The sequence below is a fragment of the Python bivittatus genome, unplaced genomic scaffold (assembly GCF_059951505.1).
Source record: "Python bivittatus isolate LINGU-HERP-01145 unplaced genomic scaffold, Pbiv_v1 ctg000110_np1212, whole genome shotgun sequence".
Taxonomy (NCBI): domain Eukaryota; kingdom Metazoa; phylum Chordata; class Lepidosauria; order Squamata; family Pythonidae; genus Python; species Python bivittatus.
This window is the reverse complement of record NW_028277045.1, coordinates 314,752-326,998: the sequence shown is the minus strand read 5'-3', so window position 1 is coordinate 326,998 and position 12,247 is coordinate 314,752. Positions and strand designations below refer to the sequence as shown.

The window sequence follows — 12,247 nt, the reverse complement described above, 5'->3', positions numbered from 1 at the left end:
CCAGCAGAGTGCTACAGCCATACGCTTCTTTATCACTCTCTCTACAGGGAGATCTAGCCTGAAGAAATTCCTTGTTCTTTCTCCTGTCCAATCACTGTTCAGATAGTTCCTCCTAGGTTGCCTCAATATATACCTCCTGCCTCCTTGTGACTGTACAATTGCATTAATTTCTTTAGCTTCAGGTGTATATGCCTATACCTATGTTCATGTTTAGTTGTTATATTCTGCGTCTGATGGCTGGCCTTATGGTAGTAATAAAGAGTTGATTTGATAGATTCAGTGTTTGTATTTTGAATTTCAGCAGCATCAGTAAAGACAGTCAACTCACAGTGCCTTGCATAAAAACTAACTTTCCAGACCTAAAGAATGAATAATAAAATGTGAAAGAGCAGGGTACACAGTTTAGTAGTGATCACAGATCTCTTTGGAGACTTACCCTATAAATCTTTTATATAAATAAGTAGCCTTGAGGACATCCTATAAACCCAATGCTTATTGCAAATGCTGGGTTTTTGAAATCTAGAAGCTTTGCTTTCATTGGCCCTTGTAGAGCAAATATAATTTTTAAAAAGTCCTGCAGTCAAGGCTGGATTGGAAGCCCCCCATATTCAACTTCAGTGTGCGTGCATGTGTGCGTGTGCATGTGCCTCACCTCTTCTCCTTCCTCCAGAGCTGCCTGCTAGGTCTGACTTACTTGTGGAGAACATGCCATCTGCATGGACAGGAGGAGTGGAAGGAAGGAAGGGTGGGTGCCCAACGAAAAAGGACCGCAAGGATCGTTCAGACAGGAGAGGAGAGCGCTGGGCAGGGATGTTCTCACAGCTCCCCACGCTGTTGTGAATCTTGAGGCTCACGGGCTTATCCTTCTTCTTTGCTCTGGGGGGAAAGGAAAAGGAAATGGGCCATGAGAAAGGACAAACATGGAAGATGATGCACAGCTTTCTAGGTTTAGCATAAACGGGCAAGTAAGAACCTAGAAAAAGTAAAACAGTCCCGTTAGGCAGTCCAAGGATGCTCCCAGCCTGGCAATCAATTTCTGGTCATGACAAGCTGCTGGGTGCTTCTAATTATCCTGCGAGAGAAAGAAGACGGCAAAGACCAGACTGACGACTATGTTCCATAATAGGCATTTAACTGCTCCTTTGGCAAGTCTTACTTGAGGTGGCCAGAAATCAGCACCTTCCAGCCAGGCCCAAGAGGCTGAGATCCCATGCTCTGAACCTTCTGGCTATCTTACAGGCTTAGGGTAAGGATCAGGGGATCACCAGGATAATTTTTGGAGATCTGCTGAAAAATCCGGTTTCCCTCATAGCTAGATCACATAGAGACTGTATAACATTGAAAAACTGGTGTCCAATTCTTATCAAGGTTCCTGTTTTCCTTCACCCTCCTCATCCCTTTTAATGATTTTTTAAAAATATTTTCATGATGATCACTGCCCCGAATTGCAAACAAAAACACATTAAAATTAAAAATAAAGTGAAAGCGAAGCAAGAGAAAATATTACAATGGGTGGTGGGTTGGCCAATGGATCCTCAAAGTCTGCCTAATTTTACAGGCAGCGTAACAAAATTTAGCTACGTTCAAGGAGACGGAATCATACTGATCTGATCACAACAAATGAGCATTAAAAAGAACAGAATTTCCCTGGTGTTTTATCAGACAAGAAGGTGGGTCCTCGAGTCTTTACAGAGGGTTCAGTGCATCAGGACGTGAGCTGTAGTTTCAACAGCTCCTTGTTCACAGGGCACAGTCTCAGCTCATCCCTTTTCTTTTGCCATTTTATTATATATGTATGTAGTAAGCCTAAACACAGGGACTACCTTGTGTTTATGGCACTATAAGCTAATCAGGGAGTCATTTTTACTAAAGACGCCTGTTCTGATTAAGGAGATGAAATCAAATTAGTAACAAATGCAACAGTCCTCCCCTGTTGTTTATTTGCCCTAAATGATCAATATATTAATATAGTCAACCTTTGAGCTTTATGAATTTCCAAGGGGCTGTTATGGTTAACAGCCAAATCACTGGATTAAGTTCTATGCGTTTTTCTACAAAACCAAACCTTTCATTTCCTAAACCAAAAAGTTGAAAGAGAAGCTGTCACAGCTTGGTAACAGAACCCAAACTCTAACTCCTGTTGTCTGCCCCAAAAAAGATCTCAGACAATGGGAGAAAGTTGATTTTGAAACAGAGATGTGGTTGGTTGAATCGGGTAAAAACGATACACTGTGATTTATTGTTTAACAGAAATGTAAAAATTAGCACATTAAAACAACCAGTCCTAGAATATGTGCAATTAAGCAACCTGGAATGGAATATCCTGGAAGAGGGCAAAGTTGCCTGACTTGGACACTGGCCAGAATTACTCCATGCTATTACTTCTTCTTGCAGCCTTCCTCTGCTTGTTCAGTATTCATCACGGATGACACCAGCATTCGCAAAGGAGAACATCTGAAGTCAAATTGCTTTTCTGCTCCCCCCTCAAGGAGGAAAGAAGTGTTCACAACGAACAAAGTAAATCTCTCCCCAGACTCAGTGCATTCTGCCCTCTTGTGGTGAAAATCAAAGCTGGGTCCATGGAGACGCAACCATTTCCACATGGCTATTTCTCCATGAACGTGTGCCAATTTATCTTGTCCGGTCAATGAATCCTGATTTATGGCAAGACTGGAACAATGCAACTTCCCCCTTCTCCTTCTAACCAAGTGACAGATGTTTTAAGAATCACTGCCTCAATTTGTCTCTGTCTCCATGCCATTTTGCTCCTTCCTGACAGAGAAGTTCTCTTTCCCAACCAGGCTGTTCAGCTGAGCTACATGACTTTGAAGCAAAAACCTTGTTAATGTCCTCAGCTGGAGGAGGGTGAGGCTGAAAGCCTCATGAGATGGAATGTACAATCAGATGCTTCACTGAAATGGGATTTCTAAGAGTAAAAGTTGCTTAGGACTCCTCTTCTTCCTTGGTCTTTATTTTGAATCCTTCCAAAATGCACTAAATATTCAGATACTGTTTATCCTAGAGCAGTGTTTCTCAAACTTGGCAACTTTAAGCTGTGTGGACTTCAACTCCCAGAATTCCCCAGCCAGCATGCTGGCTGGGGAATTCTAGGAGCTGAAGTCCACACAATTTAAAGTTGCTAAGGTTGAGAAACACTGTCCTAAAGGATGGAACCATTATAAATAAATAAAAATGGACAGACTCCAATTAAAATAGGATGTTGAATGCAAACTAGGCTACCTTGGTTTTCCATCATGTTTATGAGACTGGAGAGTCAGATTATCTAGGGAAGAGATGTCAGTTATGTCAACAACCACCTTTCACTCAGCTTCAAGGCCAAGAAGTGGAGGGCCTAAAGTCCATTAAACCAAGGGAAAGATGGGAGAAAAAAGTGCTGGAGTAACTGTGGATATAAAGAGGGAAATGCACCTTCATGTTGACAGAGGGCAAACAATTATTTTAGTAGCTTCTTTCTAGTATGCAATAAAGATTCTTATCCAGCCATGCTGGATGTGTTTTGTTTTGGAGAGCAGTCAAGTGTTACAAGCATAGGGCTTAGTCAAACCATGCCAAGTCAAGTGTACAGGAAACTCTTCAAAACTCAAAATCATAAGCCAGAGCTATGATTATAAATAGGACCAGCAGGAGAACGTCCAAGATAACAAAATGCTATGAAATCCCTAGATGAGGTCCCAAGGACAAACATCCACCCACCCATCCATGCCAAATCACACAAATTTAGTGTTCTTTCATGTGATTGTGTGAGACTTGGGCATTCCTTTTAAGAATGAAGTTACATGAAATTACTATTTTTGTATGTGAGAGCCAGAGAGGTTTCAGCAGTGAGATCGCTAAGATCTTGCAAGATGTCCTCCTTTTAAATGTTGGCCACTCCTGTCATACACTGCCTGGCACCACTGCCCAGGTTCAAGGGCAGCAAAAATTCTTTCTCAACCTTTATTCCGTTTCTTTTAACTAAAGATGGCAGGAGCTAAATTTGAGATCTGCAAAGCATAGCACAGTTATGGAGACACCAAAAAATTAATCACAGATTAGGAAACCAAAGGAAACTGTCCTCATCCCTTGTTAATGTGGATGCCTTTTCAGCCATTTAAAACAGTAATTGCATTTCTGAACACTAATTCTAGAAAATGCAGTATTAGTTTGCAGAAGACCAAATAGACTGCACACTTTTTCTTAACAGAACAGAACTACTGGAATCCTAGATCCTAAGATCCTTTTACCTGGGATTCAGCTCTTAAGCCATTTAATTCTGGCTTAGCATATGTGTGTACTAAGTCTTAAATGATGGCTTTCTACACGATGGCTTTCTACACTGTGTGTGTGATGCTACTTTGACTTTTTTGGTAAACTCTTGTTAAAACAAACCATGTTGCATTTAATAGGTGAAGCCAAATTGTGTCTTAATGCAAAGTTTGGACTTAACTGATTTTAAAAAATCTTTCTAAATTTGTATTATGTTCTTAGCGAACTGATCGTTGCTGGATTGATCAGCTTGTGATGCATGAGCCCCTTTCCTCAGATTTTTTTTCAGCAAAAAGAAGTGCATCATTAGCTAACTACCACAACAGGACTGCTTTCAAATTCACAAAACATCCATTTATCTTCAAAATCTCCAGTCTCTTTCAGGTGACCACTTTTCCTTCTTTGAAATGATAAAAAGTTTGCCCTGGATTCTACATCTGTAATAGAAGGATGCGGACCTCAGGCTGCCAGGATATATCAATACGTTGTATACTTACCGATGTGCCAATTTCGGATTTACCAATACATAGGAGAAGCAGTTCAGACATTAACACACACCATCTTAACATGTGTTAACATGTTGCACATGTGTTAACACGCAATGTGCAACAATGCACTGTGCCAGGCATGGCTCACCAAAACATGTTCTCTGCCAAACATATGTAAAACAGAAGACCCACAGACAAAATGACATACGAATGTTTGTGCAAATGTTTTCTGGCCAAGAACGTTCTGGTAGACAAACCAAGAACATCAGTTGGGTGACAAATAAGTAATGAGAAAACTGATGGCCCATTCTTTACATTTACATATCCGCAAATCCATCTGGGAGTGGAAGGAGCGTTACTACTACTTCCAGTTGCATTCTCCCAACAGCTGAAAAAGCAGGCTCAGCCCCCAAACCCCCATCCAAATAGCACAGACTTTGTTGTCTGACAGTCTTTCTACCGATCTGTGGCTGGAGAGACTAAAATCATTGCAATGTTGGAAATCAGAACCTGAGTGGTCTTGCTTTGTTTTTCCTTGCTGTGCTTTCTACACTGGAAGTTTTTATCGATCTGGAGAGGTAATGTGAACCCTTCCGTCTGAAGTGGGAGGATTAAACAGTCCAAACGCACGAGTGAATAACAAAATCCAGGGTTCCCAGGGCAGAATCGCCAAAGATTTAACAAAAACTGAAGCCAGGGTAAACTTTTCCACCAAGCTACAAACGATGGCAGAATTTGAGAGAAGGGGATTGTGTTAGCAATTGTCCTCCAAGGTATGATATTGCTCAGTCCTTCTGACTGATAGAGACCTTCTCTATTTTCTGGAAATTCAGGTTCCTGTTTATCAAGAAGAGAGCGTGGGAGAGTCCAAGAGAGAAAGCGAACCCAACCCTCTTGAGCTGAATTGGGAAACAGGACTTCCACCACTGGAAAATCAATTATCAGTCAAAGGCTATGACAGCAGGTGTATTCTGGGAAAAAGCCAAGTATTGCAAGGAAGATTAAAAGCTGACCATCTTACCAAGGCCACATAGCTAAGCACTGACACATGAAAAAGTTCTGCAGGCACTAATTAATGTACAGAAAACAACACTAAAAAAAGTCTAGATTCACACGTTTAGCCACAATGTCATTTGCTTCTTTGCAGCTCCGTGCACCCCTGTGGCTGGTCAACCATGAACTCAGTCAACTGAGGTTTATTTGGTAAATCAGATTCCCCCCCCCCCAACATTGTGAACAAATGCAGCCAATGCTGAAGCAGCACTGGAATGCTTTTTTTAAAGGCAGAAAGCCCACGGGAGGAGGTGGAAGGTGGATAACTGAACTGGCACTGAAATGGCCTGCAGAGGTGTGTGGCAGGAATGGGAAGGGTCGGGCTCCAGCTGCAGAAGTAAACACAAACATGCCATCCTGAGTCAAAAGGAAGAACGTAGATATCCAACAAGATCTGAACACTGTACCCTGAAGAAAGGGGACTAACTTGTGACTGGATTCCCACAGCACCCCAAACTACCATTTGCTGAATAAGGCAGAACTGACTGAACACATATCGCACTAAGCCACCATCTGTGGTTCCCAACCACAGAGTGAGTTTCTCACACCCAGCCAAGCAAGAACGATGAGTAGGATGTTGTATGAGCCAAGCCTGCATCTCAGGCGAGTCCGATCATTAAAAGCTACCTGCACTCTACCCCTTGGTACAATTCGACACTCACACAGGCAGAGACTTCCCTCACTGCCTGCTCTCGACTGTCCATAAATACATCACACATCTGCAAAACACGGGCCATGATAACCCTGGGTTCACCGACTGCTTAGCACAATGTGTTTCTGTTTTGGCTTAGGGGGTTCTGCAGACCCATCCAGTGCATTTTGTAGTCTACAGTTCATAAACTAGCATGTTGCCCAAACCCTGCTAGCTGTAGGTTATTCAACAAACCATGGTCAAATAAAGCAAGGCTGAGCATGATGCATCCGTCCAGTCCCACCTCGCTCATTTTTAAGTGGTCATGGGACTCGTCTTGGATATGCTGCAACTGGTGGTCCCCTTTGGGAGAGGAAACCTTGCTGGACAAACCATTATATGGGGGGGGAAAAGGCTTTTTAAAAGCTGCACCGTCCAGAATCTTGCCTGAGGATCCAGTCCTGTTTACTTTCCAAACAGAGGTGTGTCCCTAGAAGGTCATATCAAAGAAAGTAACAAAGCCTGCAGAAACCCAGCATTCCTCCCTCCTGATCGGCAACAGACATCCTCCTCGTGTGCCTGTTTTCAACACATGCCTTTCAGCTCTGTGGGCATCTGGAGAAGCCCTAGTAGGAAATGACTGCATTGGAGCATCTCCAGACCTCACTGAACAATGCATCTTACAAAGGATGGAGCAAGGGTCCAGGAAGGAAAGAAGAAAAAGACAGAAAAACAATTACCATGCCTCCTAATATGCTAATTGTTTCCTAGCACAGGAAAATACGGCATTTGCCTCTCCTTTTGGCTAGGCCATTTCTGTGCGAACATGGGATGAACTGTTTTGGTCCTGCTTTTGCTTAACTTTCCTCTTTTTTTTTTTAACTCTCTCTTTCCCTCTCTCTCATGTTAATATATACATCACACACACTCCCCCCCCACCTTTGATGTTGTCATTTTTTGTTGCCCCTTTTTCTGCCCTTTGGGGGCAGATTCTGCCATCTCCTGCATTGCGACCTTCTAACTGCCATCCGGGTGACTCAAAACCAGGTGACTCCTGCTTTCCCAGCCAAAGGTGCTTCTGTTGGGCGACTTGACATCTCGGAGGCCTATCAGCAGTGCTCCTGCCAAGGGTTCTGCACAGTCATGCTTCTTGTCCACAGGGCCCAGAGGCAGCCATGCTCCAGAACATTTGGGCAGTTAAAGTGATGGCGGAAAGCTGCCCGTCACAAAGGCACTCCAAGGGTGATGCCCAGAACGCAGCGGCTCTTACAGCCTGCTTCTGCAAAGCAGCCAGGCCTGGCATAGAACCTGCCAGCTTAGTTCAACAGCAGCAAAGGAGGTGAGAATCCAAGCTAACTAGTGTAATGCCCCCCACCCCATTCTGCTCAACCTGAACTGATACAAAGCCCCACTTTCCGAAGGTCTGTTATTAGCCAATGAAGTTTGGAGGCTGTCTGTCTCCCCCCCCCCCCCCCCCGAAAACCTATAAATCAGTTACAGGCGAAATATTTACCAAGAAAATCATTTCCTAGCAAGCAGTGCTGGTGACAGGTCTCATTATTAGGAAGAATGAGTGATTCTCAACAGAGGATTTTGCTGAACCCCGCCCCTCCTTCACTGGAAAATAAATTTAGAGGAGGAGGAGGAGGAGGAAAGGAACGATGATTTGAGTCTGACATCATTCATCTGTCTGTAATGCCAAAGAAAACCAGCGAAAGGCTGATTAGTCTGGGTGCAAGCGGGAGAAAGCTGGGATGCTCAAGAGCAGGATGATGGTCTTGCAAGTTCAGTACAGTAATGGGGGACACTGTGGGGGAAGCCTTCTCATGGCATTTTCTCCCCCCACCCAAGCCGAATCAAGAAGCGGGCAAAGTGCTGGGGTGAAATGCAATGGAAAAAACCCTTTCAACCATAACATTCCAAAACCTTCTCTCCTAACTCCAAAGGTGGGTGTATGAAGAAAAAGAAAGAGAAAACCTGAAGCCTTTTTCACAGGGAAGGAAGATTTGGGGAGAATCCAAAAGATGGATTTTAGCCCAAGATGGATTTAACATCCAGAGAAAACAACATTTAGTTTCAACTGATGTGTTCAAGCATCTTGCATATACTTTGACTCAGGGCTGCAAATCTCTGGTGGCAAAGGTTGCCAAAGAGAAACCGTGTGTTCCAACTTGAAATATAAGTGCATTGGCCCCAGAACATGATTTTGCACATCCCACCCTGGTCCAGCCACACACACAATGCTTTCATCCAAATCTGACCTCCCTGTTTTAACCAGCACCAGCAGGAATGTGACTCTAACCACAGCCTCTAAATGGCCCCCTAAATATCCATGTCCTGTTGTTTTGTTGCTGGCTTTGACGCTGGGGCTGATTGGAGTTTATTAACACATCTGTTGATTGACCTAGGAGACTTAGCACTTGTCCCCTACCAAGCACCCGAACAGCCATGGTCATCTTCCTTTCTCTCTACACCCCCCGCCACACCAACTTGGCAACTTCAAGATGTGTGGATTTTGACTCCCAGAATTCTGGGAGTTTGGAACCCATGCTGGCTGGGGAATTCTGGGAGTTGAAGTCCACACATCTTAACGTTGCCAAGTTGGAAAAGCACTGTTCTACAACAGGTGACACTGTCAGCCCTTTGAGGTAGGCGAGATCAAGAAAATGAAACAGCAGGGTTTGTAGATATGCTGTATTATTGTAGGGCAGGATAACAGAATCTTGAAAACCTGTCAAGAGTTTCTCTCTGCCCTATCTTGTACCAAACAAAATCAAGGCTGAGTTATTTTGAGTTTCCTTCTCATGCTCCCCACTTTCTCTAAACGAGTTACCATTTTGCCCCCCTTAACATTTCATTGCTGTCTTTCTCCTTCCCAGGACATTGCACCAGGCACCTGACGAAACACTAAGAGTGCAAAAATTGCTGACAAACTCACGTATACCTGTCTATTCTAAGATATACTGGCTTGTAAACCAGCGGTAACTGATTCATAGTCCCCTTAGCCCAAAGAAAGAATTTATATCTAACACAGTGCATGGTTTGTAGATCAAAGATCCAGTGGCCAACCCATTCAGGAGGAATTTCAACTAGAATACAAGGAGGCTGGAATTGTAAGACCACTGGTGAGCAATGAAATACAGCAGGAAAATAAAATGTTTGGGGAAATGATTTGTTTAACAAAGAAACAAAGGGAGTGTAGGCATAATGGAAAGAAGTAGATTGTACACAGGGAGCTTAACCCATTATGTTGCAGTAAAACCCCAATTATCCCCAAGAAGTTGGGGATGGGAACTATGGTCCAGATGATACCACTGTGGGGAAGATGGCCCCTCTGCTTTCTAAGATGTATCTCCAGAAAAGACTTCTGAAGGACAGCAGAAGAAAGTTGAGCCATCCCTTTTGCCATGCATCCCATCACTCCCCTTCCAAGATGTAGCAAGAAACACTATGGCCTGCGCCCTTCTAGCGTTTCTGCTCCCCATCAATCAGTCCCTATTATCATTTTTCAAGCAGAGCCTTTCAGGACGTGGCTTGACACACGCTCATCATTAGAGACAAGAGAGGCCATTGATCTGTGGCATTTCACAGCCTCCCTGCTTTAATCTCAAAGCCTGGGTGAGTGATCATTTACCCGCTGCTGTCATGGGCCCATCCTCTCAGCATGTTAAGCGGTAGGTCCGACTCCCCCTTTGCCTGGTCTGTTTTTGGGAAAGATGGTGCAGATCTTTGGCTCCACAGCATTTCCAGCTCGGCCAGCTTGGCAGATAAGGACGGTCTTACCACAAGATACCAGCTCTGTTTTAAGATTCTAGACCTCATGAATGTATTCATGTCCTTGATTGCAGTGGCTGCTAGAAACTCCTGTACAGCAAAGAGGTAAGTCTTACAAACAGGGTAAAAGAATCAGAAGACTTCCAGCCTTGTACTGAAGTTCTAGCCAGATAGCCTCAGGCAAGGAGAAACTGTTTGCAGGCAATTTTCATCCAGGCAGAGGAGTTGTCCAGCAGAGCGAAGACAGAGCCTCCTTCTTTCCTCTGAGACACCATAGAAAAGCTATCGGCTGCTACCTAAAAACCAATACTCTTTTTGCCAGTACCTTATTATGGATTTGATTAGAGAAGCTGTCTCAGGGTTCCAGAGTGAAGTCAGATCATCCACCCAGTTTGGAAGAAAGGGAGATTGTACGTACATTAAACGCCATCGATTTGTCACACTGATTCAAAAGCATCCCGTGAGACACTCCAAATGGGTTTGATTTGGAAAATCAATTCAGTCCAATTGCCTTTGAATCAAACCTCCAAATCAACCTTTTTTCCCCCACAGGGTGGATCCAGTCCAGCTTCTACAAGGCCCAGTTCCACATGCAAAGAGTTTGTTCGGCTCCCGCTGAAGAGACACACACCTGATATATAGCTGTAGAGAGCTTGGTTCCAGATCTCCGGATAACCCTGTCCCAGCTGCTCTTTCTCTTTCACTTCAACCTAACTCCCAGAGATCTGGGGCACTGGCCCTGGAGGATTCATTTACATATGTCAAAAGTCCAGACCCCAAATGAGCAGGTACAGAACCCCAAAGGGAGATACATTTCTGACCTTTTCAGAAGACCATCTCATCCAACAAACCGCTCAATGTTAAATCTGCAATGCAATTTTCAACCTCCCCTCAAAAGCCTCATTGTGTAGCAGGCTCCCAAAGCGATTGATGAATCATAATCCATTAAAAGAAGAAAGAAAGTATTAAATCAACTTTGTTTTAAGACAGTGTTGTCCAAACTTGGCCACTTTAAGATGAGTGGACTTCAGGCTGGCTGGGGAATTCTGGGAGTTGAAGTCCACTCATCTTAAAGTGGCCAAGTTTGGACAACACTGTTTTAAGATAATTTAACTCTATGTCACTTTCTGTCCACCTTCGTCCACTTTCCATGGCCCCAAAAAGTCCTTCACCTCTGTGCTATAGCCCCAGCAGAAGATTTGCTTAAAATGCCTCCAGGGGAGGATTTGATTTCCACTTATTACAGCATTTGGTGTAGCTTTTGAAATTAAGATCTTTCTTCCACCTTTTTCTACCTGTTTGAATCATCAGCTCTGAACTCAAGGAAACTTTCAGAAACAATTCTACCCAGGGATGGGTTTCTGCATGAGGAAGAAAAAAGGAGCTTAACAGGAGTTTTCCACATCAGTATAAGTCACCAAACCCAGGATTCTCTAAAGCCTTCGGTGGACAGCTGCCTTCCATCCCTCTGCTCCCTTTTATGCTTAATCTACTCTTAACCCATCCCAGTTTGCTTAGAAACCAGCTGCTTTACAACAAAGCAGTTAGTGGTGAGCAAAGATGCTGCTTTCTCACATACACGCCTCCTGAGTTGAACAGCCTTTGGATCCATTTCACAGACTGGCAAATACCCAAGTACTAGTGTAAGAAAACCCAAAACACAACCCCTTGCTCCCAAGAAGACACAGTGCCATGCAGTCTGAACTTTCTCTCCAACAGAAATGGGGCTGGGAAGAAATATAAAGAAATTTGGGTAGAGATGGCCCAAGAGTTCTCCCCCACCCCGTTGTCCCCTACCTTAAACTGTTTTCAGGGAATTATTTAAAGTTTACATTCTAAAGTAACATCACCAGTAGCGGAACAGGCTTTTCATAGTATTAAATGGGGTAGCAAAATGTGTGAATGTTACTTATTGACTGGACTGCAACAAGCCATAATGATCTAGCTTAAAATTTGTGTGAACCCAGCCAATTATAGTTTCTTCAACAAATTATGGTTCAGCAAACCACACTTTAGCCCAGCCAGAAAAAGTAAT

The 12,247-nt window shown here is 43.6% G+C and overlaps 1 protein-coding gene across 3 annotated transcripts in view; it reads right to left on the bottom strand.

Moving 5' to 3' along the window:
- Nucleotides 1-12,247, bottom strand: part of KSR2 (kinase suppressor of ras 2) — a 153,698-nt gene that overhangs the window by 85,697 nt on the left and 55,754 nt on the right. For all 3 annotated transcript variants that reach the window (XM_007434513.4, XM_025170714.2, XM_088136637.1), the window contains one exon: nt 695-876. In XM_007434513.4, coding sequence (XP_007434575.2) covers nt 695-876 — 182 coding nt within the window. The remainder of the gene's footprint in view (nt 1-694; nt 877-12,247) is intronic.